Source organism: Benincasa hispida, chromosome 11 (genome assembly GCF_009727055.1).
Source record: "Benincasa hispida cultivar B227 chromosome 11, ASM972705v1, whole genome shotgun sequence".
Taxonomy (NCBI): domain Eukaryota; kingdom Viridiplantae; phylum Streptophyta; class Magnoliopsida; order Cucurbitales; family Cucurbitaceae; genus Benincasa; species Benincasa hispida.
In genome coordinates, this window is record NC_052359.1 from 49,098,661 (window position 1) to 49,118,309 (window position 19,649).

The following is a 19,649-nucleotide window of genomic DNA, read 5'->3' on the forward strand; positions in this document are numbered from 1 at the left end:
TAACAATTACAGAGTTGGTCGCATCTGAGAGTGTTACCAAAATAAGGCACCCAACTTTATTCGTATACTATAGACTGTTTTGGCTATTTACTCGAACTTTATCCATCTTTATGTCTCCACATAAAATTCAAGTATTCATATAATAGTCATGGATCTTAGTTTATTGGATTCGGTCTTTATAAATGTAATTTTAAAAAATCAATAACAACTTTATTGAATAAATGTCTAATAACATCTTTATTGATAATAGAATATGTTTAACTTTACAAACTGCGAGTTTTAGGACATTCAACCCAACAACATATTGCTCCTTAAGTCTCACTAATCATCTAGTGAACAATTGGTTTGTGATCCAATCACTAAACCGAGTCTCTCTCGGGCTAATGAGAGGGTGGGGCCCCTTGTTCAATACCTGAAGTTAGCACTTAAGGGAACAACCTCTCTACTATCTCTAACAGCGGGTAGGAGTGAATTCCCTCTTACACACTATGTCCCCAGCTATCTACTCGGTCTTACCCTTGAAATGGGAGGTTTAATGAGCGAGCGTTGTCGAGCCAACCCTCACCCATACAAATTTAAGAATAATCTTGAATAAATAGGAGTTCATAGTTAGCTTAAGCCTAAGTCAAATTATGTAGGTCATCGCTTTGAAGTAGTCAGTCTTAAACAATAAACAACGTTATAAAGTAAGAACGACTTATTTATTGGTTCGATCTTATGTAAACTCATTGCATAGGACGCCTCCGCTCCTCGTGTTAATATATGAACAAATTAGGATCACTTCATCTGTAGCACTTTTACAACAAATTGTAACAACTATAGAATGGATCGTATCCGATAGTGTTACCATAATAAGGTACCCAACCTTATTCATATACTATAGACTATTTTAGCTATTTACTGAACTCGATTCACTCTTATGTCCCTACATAAAGTTTAAGTATTCATATAATAACTATGGATCTTTAGTTTATTGGATTTATTTTCCTGTCTAAAACGAAATGAGCAATTCATACATTCAATAACAACTTTATTGAATAAAACCCAATAACATCTTTATTAATAGCATAATAAGTTTATTGTTTACAAACCACGAGTTTTAGGACATAAAATCCAACCACAACGTATCTTCTCAATTTGTGTCCATATTGAGATAAATAAAAAAAAAAACACATAAAAACTTAACTTATACAACAACCTAAATTATATTCGTTAAAGAACGAGAGAGATTAATTTCAAAAGCACCCAATTTAACTATATGATTGATGCCAAAGTGAGTTTGACTAAGTAGTACTAACATGCACTGCCGAATATTTATTTCAAAATCACATTTGGGTCATTCCGTTGTTAAATTCATCGACTAAAATGTTTATGTATGCTTGTGTGTTGTCTACGTGATTAAATCTAAACACATGTGAAGTAAATTTGGGAGTCGAAGCTTGGGGAAAGCACCAAACAAATTTTTATAAGAAAAACAGAGGTGTGACGTGTCTTTGTGTTTTTTCTATAATTATATTTAAATTTGTTCATACAAGGGAATCTTTTTCATTTATGAATTCAATGTCCAACTTTAAAAGGTTAAAAAAATATATAGAAAAAATTATCCTCTTGATCTATAAGGTTTCACCAATAAATTCATTTAGTCATTTGAGTTTTCAAAATTTATCGTTTTGATCTCTGAATTTTGAGAAATGAATTTAAAAAACAATTATTGTTATCTTCCTATCACAATCGCTAGAAAGTAAATTATTATTATTATTAGGATGTGTTTAGGGCAAGAACTATCTTAAATTATAATAACCACCTCTTACTACCTTAAATACTATTTTGTATTCCCTAATTAGTTATCGTTAACACTATTTCAAAATCTCAATTGCTACGTTATTTACTACTACAGTTTTTACTATTTTACCTTCATCATTTTTTTTATTTTTTATTTACTATTTCGTTCTCAAACTAAAATAGTTTACATCTCAAATATACAATATTATAATCAAAACTAAAATAAATTATATCCCAAACACAAATTATTATAATCAAACTATAGTAACTAACTACTTCCCTTTAAGATTGATTTGATATATAAAATTGAAAAGTTAATATAAAATAACTTTACTCTTCCTACGCTCTCTCCTTTTTTAATAAAAGCCTTCGCCACTGCTTAGACATCATTCTTATTATAACTTAACAAAAGAAATGTTTGAAGAGAGATAGTTCAACAAACTTGCACCATACGTGACATGTTTTTTCCTTCTATCATGCGCAGCACTCGGCAATTATTTTATTTTATTTTATTTGGTCAGATTTTAACAATCAGGCCTTTTCTTCCCCCCTCCCCCCATTACCAACTACTGCACCCAACCCCGCCAGACGCCGCTTCTGCACGACGCAGTCTCAGCGGCTGCCGCCGCACTCTCAACTGCCACAGTCCGCTTCTCGACGAATTCGCCACGCACGGAAAACCCACGAAAGCCAGCCATATCTGCTACGCTAGTGGTGATCCACAAGCAGAGGCGACACAATCTCAGACATCCGGCAGTTCGAGACCCACGAGCACGACGACTGGGCGGCGAAGACCTCAGATCTGAGGTAGCTCCAGCGAACAACGACGCCCGACGCATTTCTCGGGAGTTCGACAACCTTTGGCAACTACCCACAACCCGAACTACTTCGGATCCCATAGACCGCAGTGTTTAGATCTGTGAGTTCGAATTATTTTGATCACGTTTCAGCGAGGACACAAGTCCTTCTTAATAAGGTTTGGGCAGTAACTATTCATTTAGACTCTTTCGAATTGGATTAGAGTGTTTTAAAGTATTTTCTATCCTCAATACTCTTTTGTGTTCAGGTTCAGATTAGTTTCAGGCCGATTGAATTAAGGTTTAGGGTCGACTTCGGGTATGAATAGTTGGTAACCTTCTTGCCTTTCGGTCTTGATTAAGGATTTCAAAGTGAGTTCTAAGCTCGAGACCTTGTTTTTGTTGTTTCAGGAGTATATCGAATAGTTTAAGAGTGCTTTAAGACTTTCGTAAGTGGTCTCTCACTCGTGGAGCGTTGTTTTGTTGTATTGCTTAAATATCCACTTGTTTGAATTCTTCGAACTATTGAAATGTTTGTTTTTGTCTGGAATTTGGATATTATGGCTCTTTATTTACTATGCTTGGTTGTTTACATACTATGGAACTATTAAGTGGTTTGTACGGAATTGGGATATTATGGCTCTTTATTTACTATGCTTGTTTGTTTACATATGAGATTGTTGAATAGCATGGTTAATAGTGTGAAGTTTTCAATGTGTCTAAGTTGAGTAAGTTTGGAGGTAAGTAAACTAGCACGGTTAATTATGTTGAGTACTGGGTGCCTCTATACAAAAGTCAAGAGTCGATACACAGAAAATTTGTATAGGGAGTAAGGATCGCCTTGTGTAGTCACAAGTCCTTCGTAATGATTATTGGCTATAAATTGACATGTTAGCATTCAGGAAACCTTGGGTCCGATAGTAGAGTTATATTGGTTAAGAATAGTGTGAAGTTTTCATTGTGTCTAAGTTGAGTACGTGTGGAGGTAAGTAAACTAGCACGGTTAATTATGTTGGGTACTGAGGTGCTTCTATACAAAAGTCAAGGGTCGATATGACAGAAAATTTGTATAGGGGGTAAGGATTGCACTTATGTAGAGTCACAAGTCCTTTGTAATGATTATTGGCTATGAATTGATGTGTTAGCATTCAGGAAACATTGGGTCCATTAGTAGAGTTATATTGGTTAATAATAGTGTGAAGTTTTCATTTTCTCTAAGTTGAATAAGTGTGGAGATAAGTAAACTTGCACGGTTAGTTATGTTGGGTACTGGGGTGCCTGAATACATAAGTCGAGTCAATACATAGACAAGTTGTATAGGGCTTGCCAATTGTGAATATTGAGGCACCCATGTACAGAGTTCGGAGATCAATATTCATAATCATAATGGCATGCAAGAGATAGCTAGGCGCCTTACTATCAAGGTCAGAGATCCATATACATGCATGGGTTCTATTTGACTGTATATATACTTTTTTGAATTATAATCAAAGGAAAGAGTTCTAGGAGTATTAACTTTGGAAAACTTATGTTTTAGCCTACTGGGAAAAGTTCAAATTCTGTTGGATAATTTCAAGTGTTTGTGAGTTCTAGAATTACTTGATTTTCGAATTATGACTTCAGTTGATATACGAGTTTTTAGATTCTGGTAAACCAAATGTGATTATGGCGATTCTCATCAAGGTCTTTGATCATTGATTTATGAAACCAAGTTATGAGGTATTAATTCTAAATGATTATGATTTTAGTATGGGTCGAATATGTATTATTAGAAATTAGTTTTGAACCACTAAATTGTGTATCCATGGTGATTTTTCGATAGAGTCATGTCATGTGAATGTGTTTTTGTAGTGTAGCTATGATATATATGAGGTCTTTCAAACCCACTTTGGCACACATAAGCTTTCGACAATGTGTTGGGGTGTGAGGGTTGCACTACACATGTATGGCAAGTTGTTCTACTATATTCCTTGAGCTTACTTGATGCATAAGCATAACATGACTACATTCTCTCTACTATATACTTTGAGAATATTTTGTATACAGTATGAGTAGATTCATTCAACTTTCCATCAGTAACTAGTTGCACGTTGTTTTTTGTGTGTACTACTTGTTGGTACATCTTTGTAACCAGAGTACACTTTGAGAAATTACTTGGAATGTTTCTCATTAAAAAAAAAAAAAAACCAGAGTAGCTAACATGTTTTCATCGGAATTGTACTAATTTGAGTTTTATGTTGGTTTGTAAATTGAAACATGTATGCTTTTCCATCAGTTCTTTTTACCCATATTATGGTTTTGGATTTCTGAATTGATGGCTGATTTGTGTGCGATAAGACACATTTGGCGGTAGAATTGGAGTTCAAAATATAATATTTTTAGGAGTATATTTAAACTTATGAATTTTGTTCGATAAATTTTTGCCAGCCACCTTTTGTTTTAAAAAATGCTTTAGTTTTTGTAAGTTGACGATAGACTCCCTTTATTAGTTGTGATTTTATTGTTGACACATCAGTTAGGGTATTCTGGGGCAGGGTGTGGGGATGATTTTAGCAATTTTAGTTGTCGTTCGACGCACTTGAAAGAGAACTAGTTATTATATTTGCTCTGCTCCCCATATGCTTCTGTTGTATCATGTCCTGTTTGCTTCACAAATTTTGACTGTGAATTTCATAACTTACCGGAGTTTGTTTAATATAATTAGGGATTTAGTTTCTACATCTTGGATTTTTTTTTTGGGTGAAATTTGCAGAATTGAGATTGAGGAATGGCTTCGAGGATTTGTATGAATGTGTCGTGCGGAGCATCCTCTTCAACCGAGTGGAGGAAAGGTTGGGCTCTACGATCCGGCGATTTTGCTACTCTTTGTGATAAGTGCGGGTAATCTTACGATGAATTATCTATTTAAATTTTGTAGAACACATTGGAAGTTCTTTTGAGGTGTATGTGCCTTGCTTGGACGCCATCTTTACTACATATGTACTTTCTCCCATTCTCATTTTACGCAGGTTTTTGAAGTTTATTTGGCTTGCGGCGGCCAATAGGTTTATAGCTTAGTAGTTGTAGTCAGGATTTTTTGTCATATTTGTTCCATTCCTGGGATTTATTGTGTACTTTAATTGTTTTGTAGCACGTATGACAAAAATAAGGATACTAGATTTCATGTCCTGCCTTATGCACTTTAATCATTTGTACATTATAACCATATATATTGAGGAATAGTTTCTCTATAATCCCAACCCCCCCTCTTTTTCTGCATCAGCTGCATTTCCATTTTGCACTGCCTCATGCTCCTAAAATTAAGAAATTTAACTACATAAGTTTTATCATCTTATGTGGCAAAAGTTATGTATTTCTAATCGAACTTGAGATGCCAAAAATGTCACGTTGAACTGCTAATAGGTCTGCTTACGACCAGTCAATTTTCTGCGATGTGTTCCACTTAAAAGACTCTGGCTGGAGGGAGTGCACCTCATGTGGCAAGGTAAACCGATTTGGCATAATCAATCCCTTTTCTTTTCAATGCCTTCTCTTTCTTGCATGCTAGATTTTTATCAAATGAAATTTCATTGCAGCATCTTCATTGTGGATGCATTGCTTCCAAGTTTCTGATGGAGCTTCATGACAGTGGGGGGGTGAATTGCATAAGCTGCGCAAAAAATTTAGGACTTCATACTGTAAGATCATACACTACTATAGCTCACTTATTAATATTGCAGCTAGGTACTAATTGTTTGTGGCACAATATTTTTATTATCCACAACTGCTTAATTTTTTTTTACTTTGTATTATATTCTTTCTTGCTCTAATCAGGATCCTTCACTTAAAGAAATTTTTTGCATGTTATATTCAAGCATCTTATGTATTTAAGTTGACAGCGTTGCCACTTGGTTCAGTGCCTTTTTTTTTTTTCCTGGTTGCATCTTCCATGATTAAGTAATTGATTAGTTAGCACTTACACTCACGAATATCCAAAAAAAATAAATGATTAAGCAATTGATATTTATAAATGAAATGGCGTCCTTTTGTTTGATTTAAATGAACCACTGTCCACTATAATGTTGGATTATGTGACGTGTGCACCAGGACCATAGGATTCTCTTATCCTTCCAACAACTGTTCCTTCTTATCTGATGTATAGTTATACTTGTGGGATATATTGTTACAGACTAGTACCGGTGAAAAGTTGAATGGGCTTGGCACATCACAAGTTCAAAATTCTGGTGATTTACAATCATTTTTAGTGGAAGATGGTAACAATGATAGAATAACACTCATCCAATCGGGAAACAAGACAGAGGGAAATGAGCTTAGACAATCACACCTATCTCAAAGTAATAACAAAAATGTATCCTTAGTTCAAATGAAACACGAAGAAAATTGTCCTTCAGTGAGAGATGTTGGGTATGCCTGTTCCTTGGAATCCACTCAGGTCATGAATGGGTTGAATGAAATTGCCAAACAGGAAATCTGCAAAGGAGACAATGGAACAAAGTTTACTTGTGATTCACTTGCTTTGGGCTGTGGTAACTCAAATTCTCTTCCTGGATTTTCGATTGATGAAAAGGAGGATAACAAGTCATCATCTCCTTTGCTTCTAGGTTCTAGATCTCGTCAGCTTATTCCGAAGCCTGCACGTTCAGTGTTTAATGTAGGGTCAGAGCCAAATGCTAGCATGGTTTCACAAGTACGTGTTGCAAGGCCACCTGCAGAAGGGAGGGGGCGGAATCAGTTGCTTCCTCGATATTGGCCCAAGATTACTGACCAGGAACTGCAGCAGATATCTGGAGCGTATCCTTCCCTTTCATTTTAATTGGTCTATTACTTTCTGGCGCCATATTTGCATGTCTCGAGTGTTTATCATTTTTCTGGCTTACAGAAAGTAAAATGTTTTCTCTTAACTGTGTGATCTTAAGTTCAAATTCCACTGTTGTGCCATTGTTTGAAAAGATGCTCAGTGCCAGTGATGCTGGTCGGATAGGTCGATTGGTTGTCCCGAAAGCTTGTGCTGAAGTACGATTTGCAACATGATTTGGCCTAGTTTTGTGATGATGTTTTATGTTTACTGTAGTGGATACTGTAATCTGTTAGGTGATCTCTGGACAACTTTGCAGGCGTATTTCCCTCCAATCTCTCAGCCAGAGGGCCTTCCTATAAGAATTCAAGATGTCAAAGGAAAAGAGTGGGTGTTTCAGTTCAGGTTTTGGCCCAATAATAATAGTAGAATGTATGTTTTGGAAGGTGTAACTCCCTGCATCCAGTCCATGCAGTTGCAAGCTGGAGATACTGGTACCTTTTTTTGTTCTTTCCTTCCCCACCCCCCCCTAATAACAAGAAACGAGATATGTTGGTATCTGTTGATGATTAGATGATCTGAAAGCAACAATTTTTACATTATTAACAATCAGGTTATTGAGTTTTTGTTTGAATTGGTTACCCTTCTAATAATAAAGCCAGGACATATTATGTGCTTTGTTTCCACTGATTTATGAATCAGTTTTTCGCATCAACTTTTGCAGATTTTGCTGATCAAGTTTTCTTTTTCCTCCCTTTTTCTGGGAATTTCCTAATATACCGAATGGTTTCTTTTTCACTTTTGGCACAGTGACTTTTAGCCGCATGGATCCAGAGGGCAAACTTATTATGGGATTTCGCAAGGCATCAAGCTCTTCTATTATGCAGGTAGCTGGCTGCTGCAAGTAGTTAAACGTTATAAACTAAAAGGTTTTGAGTTGAAATAGAATTATTTGATTGAACAGGATTCTCATCCATCTGCACTTTCTACTGGAGGTCATTCAAGTGAATTTTTTTCAAGTGTTTTTGAAAATCTTCCTATTTTGAGTGGCCATTCCAGCCTTCTCCAGTCCTTGAAGGGCAACATGGATCCCCAGCTCAATTTATTGCCTGGGTACTTCAATCAACCAGGTAATGATATGAGCTGGCAAAAAGCTGAGAAGCAAGATGATCAATCAAGAGAGTGCTTGCTCCTGTCTTCAATGCTGGTACCAGAGAGGAAAAGAACTCGAAATATAGGGTCTAAAAGTAAAAGGCTGCACATCGATTGTCAGGATGCTCTGGAATTGAAACTCACATGGGAAGAGGTGCAGGATTTGCTTTGTCCACCACCCACTGTCAAACCGAGCAAGTTCATGGTTGAGGATCACGAATTTGAAGAGTATGATGTATGTAACATATGTGGTTTTGATTCTTATGTTGAAAATTATTTATTCTTGGTGTTCAACATGGACAAAAAAGTTTTCCCCCAATCTCATTGTATGTTAAACTCTCTGTTTGTACTACTTTGTCGTAGTTTATCCGTATTATTTTTATATCAAGTTATTAATATCTAATCTTGTGGTGTGCATCCATGGTTTTCTTAAAATGTGGTTTTCCATATGATTAACTCATAGAATAAACTTGAAGCAAAGCCGTGTGTTCTAGGAAAAATACTCATCTTGAAATAATTGTTACATGTTATTGATCTGACAAGCACGAACAAATTCCCCGTGTTTTCATACAGGAACCTCCAGTTTTTGGGAAGAGGAGCATTTTTGTGGTTCATTCAACTCGGTAGTAGTTTATTATGTTTAATAATGTTTGTATTTTCATACTGCATCTGTTCATTAACCTCTTATTTGCCCAAAATATAATCCTTTCAATTAATGTCTCCAACCAGGGGACAAGAGCAATGGGCACAGTGTGACGATTGCTCAAAATGGCGAAGATTGCCCGTAGATGTACTTCTGCCCTCCAAGTGGACATGCTTGGAAAACATTTGGGATCAAAGCAGGTGGATATTTATTTTCTTTTCCTTTTGTGCTTGTCCACCCAAAAAAGTGTTCTTATTGAGACAGCTTATACATTATTTTACACTTCCGAAATTATGGTATCAGGAGTTCATGTTCGATACTTGAAGAACTGACAACAAGGGAACTGGAAAATATTCTCAGATTGAATAAGGGTATGGTTGCGGACCATTATATTTTCCCAAGACTTGCTGTTAGTTTTCTCCCCACTCTGTCTTTGACAGATCAGCTATCATCAATACATACAAAAGAGACAACCTAAAGTATTATACTTCACAGATTTCAATAGCGGTTTGTATTTGTGAACTGTATGCGGTTTTACCATTCTCCACATATATATTAAAACTTATGGCACTAAGATTATTAGCTAATAATCGTCACTTCAACTGCATGAGTTTAGATGTGGATTTAAACCTCAGAGAGAATGCAGCTCTGCATACCTCAAGGTCTGTTCTTATTGGTTTTGAGGGATCTCAAGGCTAAATTTTGAGTAACTGTGAGTTGACAAATATTCAGTCATTGACATGAATATTAGAAATGTGAGGGATTGAGGGATGGATATTGGATAATTATTTGCATGGTCAATGAATTGCCTATTGTTAGGTAGCAAGGCGCAACACAAGTGTCTGTATAAGTGCCTACTCAATATTGTTCATGTCGTTATCCAAGTGCATTAATTGCATTTACGTTATGCTTTCCATGAATTATGTTTTTCCTCACACTTGGTACTGAATGTCTAATTTCCAGAATTCAAGAGGCAGAGAACTTTGGCTTTCCATAGACCAATCCAGGATCAAGAATCCTCTGGTCTGGATGCTCTGGCGAATGCTGCAACTTTAGGAGATAATGCCAGTGATCCAGCTACTGCATCAGTTGCAACTACAACAAAGCATCCAAGGCATCGTCCTGGTTGCTCGTGCATTGTGTGCATCCAACCTCCCAGCGGAAAGGGAAAGCACAAACCTACATGCATGTGCAATGTTTGTATGACAGTTAAACGTAGATTTAAAACTCTAATGATGCGCAAAAAGAAGCGGCAATCTGAGCGTGAAGCTGAAATTGCCCAGAAGAATCAGCTTAAGTGGAGCTCTAGAGATGAAACTGAGTTGGACAACACCTCTAGGCATGTATCCCTGAACCTCAATCCTTCTGGAAATGAAGCCCAATTGACGACAAATGATTCTAGAAGCCAAAGTAATTTGGTCGAAACTGGCAAGGACCAATTGGATTTAAATTGCCATCCTGACCAAGAAAATGAAGTAAAAGGGGTACCAAACCGAGTGAGCATGATGAGTCTTGTTCAAATAGCAAGCCTGCCATTGGAGACATATTTGAAGCAGAATGGTCTTACAAGTTTGTTACCAGAGCTACAGGTAAGTTCGGCATCACATGCGCCAGCCCAAGGTACAAATGAGATTGAAGGAGCTCTAAATGATGATGGGTGTTTTGCTTCTGCTGCTCAAGATCAGGAAAGTGAGGGAGAACAAATTTGTGGAAAAGATCAAAGTTGAAATTCAATCCCGATAGTTGGATCTTAAAGATGCTGCTCTTGTTTGTGATTATTAGATACTAACATCTAAAATATAGGTTAGTTATTTAATTTCAATGTAAATAGATTATTAAATGTAAGTTTGCTTTTTCTCTTGGCCAAATGTATATAACTTTCCCTTGTTTAACGTACAGAGTTTTTCCCGTTGAATTAATGTTGGAAAATCCTCGATCCAATTGATACAATCCGCCCTCTGGATTTGCTTCTGCCTTCTAGCACCTCGTGGATGACTTGGAAGTCCTGTACTAAAATATTATTTAGATCTGAATCATTTGTCCAACTGCTTTTTCGTTCCAGTTAATTGTACGATTTAATTTTCATCTGTTACCGGAAAACTGTAGTGGGTAAGTTCTCATGTCTCTGTGAGGTGTAGGCATGGATTTGAACTTTGAGGACGTACACACGGGAACACAGCGAGGGTGCAGCAAACGTGGTGTTGCATCTGCAAGGCCATCAGTGAGGCGACAGGCAGGCACACAAATGCAACCCTGAAGTGGCGGCATGCACATGTCAATCCTTCTTTACCTTATTTTTACTGTAACGTCTTTACATTTGACCGCTAGTTTGGTTTCTTTGCAATTTTGTTCGTGTATGAGTTGCCATTTTCATGTGCTATTTGCCTCAAACTGTAGTATAGGAGATACGACTAGTTGTCATCCTTTCTATCCGAACTTATATGCTATCTAAACAATTGTCAGCCTACAATAATCATTTTTTTTCAAATGTTTACTAATAATCTTTTTTCTAAAACCGTTTTCTAAAAAATGGAGGAGGCTACAAAATAAGTTCATTGTGCAACCAGCCAGCTATTTGAATTTGAATTGGTTGCCTTGCTCAATGGCAAGAGCAAGTGCTTCACAATTCCTTTGTGAGATTGTGATACATAGTAGTTGATGTGAGGCTCAAAATTTGGACTTCCTGCATGGGCATAAGATGATCTTGACATTCAAAGGAAAATTCCAAATGAGGGTTTTTCCAGGGGCACCAACTTTCAAGGATCATGAAAAACATTGGGAGATCCATGGAGCCCTGGTCTTGGGCCTGCTCCTTTTAGTCTCCAATAAGCGATCAAAGGAGAATAAACAAGATTCCTTGCTTGTTGCTTTCAAGCAAGCAATAAAAAGAAAACGTACGGTATTGGTTTGGGCACAGTTAATGGCTTTAGCTTCTTCTAAGCTTCTCAGGGTAACTTTAACAATGTGGTTTAAATAGCTTACACACTGATTTGGAGAGCATCGCCTGTTTAGTTTCTGTTGCAGTTGCAGTCACAGTCACAGCCAAGGGCTTAAAAAAGAAATGGCAGTGATTAAGAAGTTTGGGGATGAACACAGCAAATTGTTGGACCAATACGAGATATTGAGCTTTGAAGCGCGGCTAAACCAAGCAATGTTGGAGAGGAGTCTCTCAGAGCCGAGGACGCTGAGGTCTCAACCGCGGGCTCTATTCGCTGGCTCTGGCTTAGACTCAGGCTTAGTTCAACTACCATACTTGGTAACCACTACTAATCATCCCAAAAAAGGACGCCGTGGATCCACATTCAACTTCAAGAACATACTCAACAAGTTACTCAAACCCATTTTGGAGAGGAATAGTACAAAGAAGGAACTCCCACATTCCAGAAACTCCATGTCCTGGAAAACCCTCAGTAAATCCATGCGCCTTTGATATTTTTAATCTTGTCAATCTGCCTTCTTGCCTTGCTTTCCCTTATCTTGTCGGCCAACGGTAGCTAATGCTCATGATGTACTAAGCCTAGGACTAACCTTGTGTAAAATGCAATCAAGATAATGCATATCAATCAATCACGCTTTTAAGCGATTAACAAGATTTTCTGCAAACAATATTCGGATAATTGATGTGCATTAGCGATTCTGTTATGTTTTTCCTCTTTATATTTTGTTTCAACCCTACTCCTTGACGATTTTGGGCCGTTCTTGCTATCGAAGCCGAGAGTGGGTTAGGCCCAAACAACTTCCATCTTTGACCCTTCATTCTCCAATCTCCACATTTCTGGAGAGTGGAGATAGGGACCAAACCGAAGTTCAGTTCAGTCGCCGTGATGCCGTATGAGAGCCACACCAACTTCAGCTTCTCATCCAATCATCTTTGCTTCCTTTGAAATCCCAAACATAAGCGAATGCATCTCGCCCTTCCCCCCTCTTTCTTCACAACTCGTCCACTCTCTTATACATATACGCCTTTCGCTGCCAACTTCTGTGGAGAATATAGCAGGCTAAGCGCCAATAAACAATCCCATTCCATCGACACCGGCCAGCATAGTTTCACTCACAACGCTCATGCCTCACCCTTCAAATTGGAGATTGAGATCCCCACTAGGGTGACGAGAATTAAATCACTGCCAATACCGTCCGAAGAAGGGACTGAAATTTTCATCATGTCTCAGAAACGCACTGAGATTCGAAACGTATCTGAATTCAATGACCGGTTAATGGATTTCGTCTCAGAAAATGAGCTCGATCTTGCCCTGAAACTGTTGTCTAATATATCATCTTACGGTTTGGTCCCAAATTCTAGAACATTTTCCATCATGATAAGGGGCTATTGCAAGAAAGGAGAATTGGAAACTGCGGGCAAGGTTTTAGAGCAAATGGTGGGAAGGGGTCATAACCCAAACGATGCAACCGTCACGGTTCTCGTGAATGCTTTCTGCAAAAGGGGTAAAACGCAGAAAGCTTTAGAAATGGTTGAGATGGTGGGAAGGATTGGACGCAAGCCAACCGTCCAGACATACAATTGTTTGTTGAAAGGCCTATGCTACGTTGGGAGAGTGGAAGAGGCATGCGAAATGGTGACGGAAATGAAGAAGGATAGGTTGATACCTGACATTTACACGTATACGGCTCTTATGGATGGCTTGTGTAAGGTAGGCCGATCAGACGAGGCAATGGAATTGCTCATTGAAGCAGAGGGAAATGGTTTAAAACCAAGTGTAGTCACTTTCAACACCCTCTTCAATGGCTACTGCAAGGAGGGCAGGCCAGTGGATGGAATCTATGTGCTGAACAAAATGAAGCAAATTAACTGTACGCCCGATCGCATTACCTATACTACTCTGCTACACGGACTCATAAAATGGGGTAAAATCCGAATAGCCTTGAGTACATACAAGGAAATGGTTAGCTCAGGCCACACCATCGAAGCAAAAATGATGAATACCTTCATGAGAGCATTATGCAGGAGATCCTGGAATGAAAAGGACCTACTTGAAGATGCCCATCAAGTGTTCGAGAAAATGAAGGACGACTATCAAGTTATTGATCAGAGTACATATGGCCTGCTTATCCAAGCACTCTGTTCAGGAAACATGATTTCGGAGGCTCTGGCAAATTTGCATCATATGATTGAAAAAGGGTACTCTCCAAGAGCGATTATCATTGACGTTGTTGTTCAAACCCTTTGTCATAGAGGAAGCGTCGATGAAGCATTGCTTGTTTTGGGGCATGGAATCCCTTTCAGAAGATTTTCTTTTGACTTGATAATTGATGAACTAAATAAACAAGAAATGAGGTTTAGTGCTTGTAACGTATATGGTTTGGCTTTGAAACGAGGTGTTAACCCCACGAAGACCCCAAGATAAGCAAACATGTACAAATTGCCCAGCCGAGTAAATGATGTTTCATTTCATGCGCTATCATTTTTAGGTCGAAAATTGATGAGCCACTAGTAACCATTTATTGCAAAATAATTTTTTATGTAAACGCAATAAGCAATTTTCTGCCAATGAGCGAATTACTTCTGGCATACTTTCAGATATAAGTTAATTGCATCACATAATTTCATCCTTCTACTAATTTGGTATTCTTTACTTCAGCCCTAACTAAATAATCCAAATATTAATGGTAAAAAAGAATACAGGGAGACAAAATCTTTGCAGCTCCATTGCCGATCTTTCACGTGCTCAATCTACAACCAGACCAAAAAATCAACAAAACAATTGCTCTTTGGAAGAGTACTGATAAACCCTCTCGCTGATGAGTCTTAAAGAGTGTCAAATTCATGCTCGGCTTGTGTATTGTCCAGTCCTTGTATCTATTACTATACTATCGCCTACATTTATAAACAGAGGGACATTAACAACAGCACCAGTTTCAAGAGTTGCGGGCTTCGAACCACCTGCAATGAAATGTCATCTTCAATTAGAAGACTGTCAATATAATTATTGTTAAAAAAAAAAAAATTGTGGCTGGAGGGTGGGGGAGAGAACAGAATCACGCATGTATGAAAAATAACAATTTGTATGTCTAAGACCAGGAAATCAATGTCAATAGCAACCCATACACAAACCATATGATAGTGGATCAAGGTAATCAATATTCTCCATGAAGCTTAAGGTTAGGAAATCATATTTATATTTGGTATGTAGCTTTATTTATCCAAAATCACGGATTTACTAATCTCAGGGGTTCGCTACATACTAACAAATTATGAACTTAGAAACTAAAAACAATGTACACATATTCACAACGGTTATATTTGCTTTCCTACACTGGGTACAGCATAAATTACATAAAGCAAGGCTTCTTAATGCCACCCCTATTAAACCTACAATGAGCCTCCAAATAGTTCTGTGATTGATACATGACACACTACTCAGATAACTACATGTTGTAGTTCTTGGTTGATGCATTACCTAAATAGTTACATGTTCTAGTTCTTGGTTAGTACGACATCCAAAAAAAAAAAACTAATGTGACAAAACAAGTCATTATGTAGGTCACGAATCAACCAAAAAAAAAAAAATCCATGAAATCAATCTGGAAAATGAAAGTCTGGCTTTAAGTTATCGCAGTGCTAGAAATGAGCAGTGAACACCAAGCACATCTTTTTAGTTTCCAAAAATAATAAATGATTCGCTAGAATGATAATTTAGGCCTCATTTGATAATCATTTTGGCTCAATTTGATAACCATTTGATTTTTTGAGTTTTTGTTTTTAAAAATTAAGCCTATAGACAATATTTCTATCTCCAAATTTCTTCATTTGTCATCTACTTATTACCAATGATTTAAAAATCAAGCAAAAATTTGAAAACTAAAAAAAAGTAGTTTTTAAAATTTTTGTTTTTGTTTTCGGAAATTGGTTAAGAATCAATCATTGTAATTAATAAAGATGCATATTACTGTAAGAAATGGAGAAAAAATAGGCTTAATTTTCAAAAAACAAAAATAAAAAAAATGAAGTAGTTATCAAACGAGGTCTTAATTTTTCATTTTTGGTTTTTGAAAACATAACTTATAAACACTACTTTCTACCTATTTATCTACTTTATGTGCTTTAAAAAATGAAGCCAATTTTTGAAAATTAAAAAAAAAAGTTTTTAAGATTTGGCTTTTGGAATTTGGTTAAAAATTTAAATATTAATTTAGGAAAGATGAAAACTGTTATGAAGAAATTGTGTGAAAACAATCATCATGGGTTGACCTAATAAAGAACTTAGAGATATGAATTCAATCCATGGTAGCCACCTACCTAGAATTTAATATCCTACGAGTTTCCTTGGCATGCCAATCAAACAGACCCTTAATTTTAATATAAAATTAAACCTTTAATTATTGTTTTTTTGTGCACTAATCTAATCCCACTAAAAAATGCGTCATATTTTATCCCATTTGAATTCGAATAACTGTATCTGGCTGAAAACCATTCATAAAGCATTCAAAAAGATCCTTAAAGACAAGTAAAGGTGTGGTACCTTGTGCCGTGTCACCTTTCAGTCCAGGATCAACGTCAACCACAGTCAACTGAATTGTGATGGGAACCTCAAAATCAATGACCTAAAAGATGGAAGAAAAATGAAATGAGAAAATTCGAGAATTATTATCATCATATTTCACTTCTTGTTAACTGATGAGTGACATAGTGACACTTTGTAGAAACTTGAAAGCAAATGCATGACATGCGACAGGTTCATCAAATTAAAAAGCTGCTAAATCTTATCATATTTTCTTAAAGGTGAGGCATGGTATGAACTATTTAAGAACAGCATGATTAACTCTAATTGTGCAACCCATGCCTGTTAAAACTCAAGCTATCCAAGTGACTGAAGTTACCTTCCCATTCCAAAACAGTACGATGCAGTCCATTCCTTCTTTCAACCACTTTGTCCTATCACCAACATCTGCTGCATTCAGGCGTATTTCTTCATATGTATTCTGTAAATCGAGCCACTTAGACTCATTTCATGCTGTTGAGGACTAGCAAACTAAAATTTATAAGCTAACTAGCTTTCCGTGGAACGTGACTATGAGAAGAGCTACCCCACATATCAAGTGTCTAAAAAAAAAAATTGTGTAGACTATCGAGAAAGGTGTGAATAACAACCAAATCATAAGTATATATGTAATTTATATACCAGATCCATGAAAACAAACTGGGAACCATCTTTGTAAGTGAACTGCTTGACTTCCTTGTATACATTGGCCTCTTCAAGCTGGAAAGACAAAATACATAAATACATAATAATGAAGGTAGAAGAAAATAACAGCACATGTTACAGAATTTAAGATTATGAGAGAACATTTGAGGGCATAATTCATTTCCTGTTGTGGTTATAACGTCCTGTTTTTTTACATAGTTAAAATCTAGCACATAGATCAGTTTTGAATTTTGCATGAGGTCCAAACCAATAGTTGCAAATTGTTTGTACAATAGGCTAAGTGTGTGTCAATTTTACACCCGAGGAAAATTCCCTTTTCCCATCTTCTCGCGAACGAGCGTTTGAGTAGCTATAGAACTTCCATGAGTTTCGAGCCCGTTTAGTATCAATGAAATAAAAGCTGAATCAGGCATCAGAGTTCAATTTAAGCAAAAAGGGAGGATATCTACCAAAATCAACAGGAAACGAAGTGGATGGGTTTAACCGTTTCGTAGAGATTATAGGTCGGTCTAGCATGCATGAGGAGATAATAATTGTGCTACTCACCGAACTTCCTGCTCGAAAAGTCTTCTCAACCGTATTTCCTGTCACGTAATTGCGAATTTTGGTCCTTACAAAAGCTGCTCCTTTGCCGGGTTTAACATGAAGGAACTCTATCACAAAAGGAGGGAGGGTCAAGTACGACTCACTCCAGCTTGAAAAATCAAGCAGCATTAAATGATGACTAAAGAGAAAAAATTAGAGTGGAGAAAGAAGAACAACCTAATACCCGCCAAGGAGCTCCATCCACTTCAATATTGGTTCCAACTTTGATGTCGTTGCTAGATAACGCATAAATCCCTGAAAGTGGAACGAAAATTACAATGCTAGAACGGGGAGAATGATACTTAGAGGAAATTGAGAAATGAGAAGTTTGAATGGTTGAATCAAATAGTTTACTGAAAAATCCGGTACGCGGACTTGCGGAGGAAGACCGTCGGATGGGGAAAACGGAGGGCTTCAAAGGAAGCGGAAGGGAAGTCTTTAACGATGAGGTGCGGGCGAGAAAAGCAGAAGCCGACGAGGCATTACAGAGGAGGATGGCAGCCATGGGTTGGAGCGTCTCGGCAACTATCAAGTGCTGCTTATTCTGAGCGTGAAATGAGAGAAGCGTCCCAGATAAGGACTGGGTCACTGGGAGCTTCCAGTTGATGTTTAATTTGATTTTTAATCTTTTTTTAATTTTTAAGTTTACCCTTATTATTTTATTTTCAATTATGTTTTTCCATAAGGGGACAAGGAAACCGGTATAGAGAGGGAGGGATAAAATATAATATAATTTTGATAACGGTTGCCATCTAATTCAAAATTAACCATGTTGTCTTTCCCACTCACCATTTAATTCATACATCACCTTAACTTAATCTAGGACTATCTAAAACTATTTACAAAAGTATCATGTTTAAAATTTTAAAGGCTAAAATGTTGCTTGATGACAATTTTTTTGTGTTATCAAATGAAAAATCACAATGGACACAAAATTCTACCTCCAAGCTAGCTTTTATCACCAGTTGAATGAATCAAAGTTTTAGATTCTTTTCCTTTCAAGTTGACTATAAAATTGAATTTTCATCTCTTACCGAACAACTATAATGAGTAAGCTCCCACATGAGGCATAGGCATAAGACATGGATTTGATGAGTCGACGTGGATCCACCAAATAAGCACACAAATGTTTGGAGTGATTTAGACAATTCTAGCCCCAACTTCTAAGGATGGATCATGTACTTCGATTCTAAATAGGTATTTGGACTTAGAACATGCTAACTTAAAAGCTCATTGTCAAAACCCCATTTCTATATCTTATTTTCTTTAATACTTCACATCTATCTCAACTCTCAAAAGGCAGCCTGCATCTTCTGAAGAAATTTGCAGTCATTATTTGTAGATAAGACATGAGACTAGTGTTTAATCGAGTTTCTGTCTCCTAGATGAGGATGTCACGATGACAATGTGAGTGTGAGTGAAGTCTTAAGGGCCAAGGGGGTGTTTGTATTCCAAAGAAGGGGGACCTTTTATTTTTTCCTTCTTGGGGAGATCTTCGAATTCTTGGACATTACAACCTTCCTACGGATTTCTCCATCGAACCGGCGCCGGTCGACTTCCCATGTCAAGAGACTAGCCACCATAATAATCAATCTACCAAAGTTCAAGAACGCTTAGAATTCTTGGTGCGAGTACATATATGATACACCTCTTTAACAGATTTTTCCGATTGCCAGTCCTATAGGCAATGTCATCAAATCAAAAGTAATATTATAATAAATCGAAGGCAAAAA

At 37.0% G+C, this 19,649-nt stretch overlaps 3 protein-coding genes across 16 annotated transcripts; 2 read left to right on the forward strand and 1 right to left on the reverse strand.

The window, feature by feature from the left end:
• The first annotated feature begins 2,203 nt into the window (after positions 1-2,203).
• Positions 2,204-11,261, forward strand: LOC120090949 (B3 domain-containing transcription repressor VAL2). 13 transcript variants are annotated; one of them, XM_039048674.1, is made up of 16 exons: positions 2,204-2,758; positions 2,849-2,898; positions 2,991-3,028; positions 5,332-5,459; positions 5,982-6,063; positions 6,155-6,256; positions 6,748-7,105; positions 7,223-7,370; positions 7,496-7,592; positions 7,694-7,868; positions 8,185-8,261; positions 8,321-8,761; positions 9,100-9,149; positions 9,256-9,369; positions 9,473-9,540; positions 10,133-11,119. In XM_039048674.1, the coding sequence occupies exons 4-16, from the start codon at positions 5,347-5,349 to the stop codon at positions 10,894-10,896; spliced, it is 2,589 nt and encodes an 862-aa protein (XP_038904602.1). In that variant the 5' UTR covers positions 2,204-2,758; positions 2,849-2,898; positions 2,991-3,028; positions 5,332-5,346; the 3' UTR covers positions 10,897-11,119. The 13 variants fall into 13 exon arrangements, 12 of the variants coding, with proteins under 12 accessions (XP_038904602.1, XP_038904601.1, XP_038904595.1 ...); XR_005485615.1 differs by having other exon boundaries at positions 2,205-2,758; positions 6,748-7,370; positions 10,133-10,972; positions 11,069-11,261; XM_039048673.1 differs by having other exon boundaries at positions 2,205-2,758; positions 7,181-7,370.
• A 417-nt stretch (positions 11,262-11,678) lies between these two features.
• On the forward strand, positions 11,679-14,604 carry LOC120090954 (pentatricopeptide repeat-containing protein At1g09900-like). The gene has a single exon (XM_039048680.1). It carries the CDS (start codon positions 13,072-13,074, stop codon positions 14,530-14,532), a length of 1,461 nt encoding a protein of 486 aa, XP_038904608.1. The 5' UTR covers positions 11,679-13,071; the 3' UTR covers positions 14,533-14,604.
• A 72-nt stretch (positions 14,605-14,676) lies between these two features.
• Positions 14,677-18,521, reverse strand: LOC120090952 (elongation factor P). Of its 2 annotated transcripts, none has more exons than XM_039048679.1 (7): positions 18,286-18,521; positions 18,094-18,171; positions 17,878-17,984; positions 17,308-17,385; positions 17,006-17,107; positions 16,648-16,729; positions 14,677-15,068 (listed from the first exon to the last, which is right to left on the reverse strand). In XM_039048679.1, exons 1-7 carry the CDS (start codon positions 18,419-18,421, stop codon positions 14,950-14,952), a joined length of 702 nt encoding a protein of 233 aa, XP_038904607.1. In that variant the 5' UTR covers positions 18,422-18,521; the 3' UTR covers positions 14,677-14,949. The 2 variants fall into 2 exon arrangements, with proteins under 2 accessions (XP_038904607.1, XP_038904606.1); XM_039048678.1 differs by having other exon boundaries at positions 18,271-18,519.
• Positions 18,522-19,649: the final 1,128 nt, after the last annotated feature.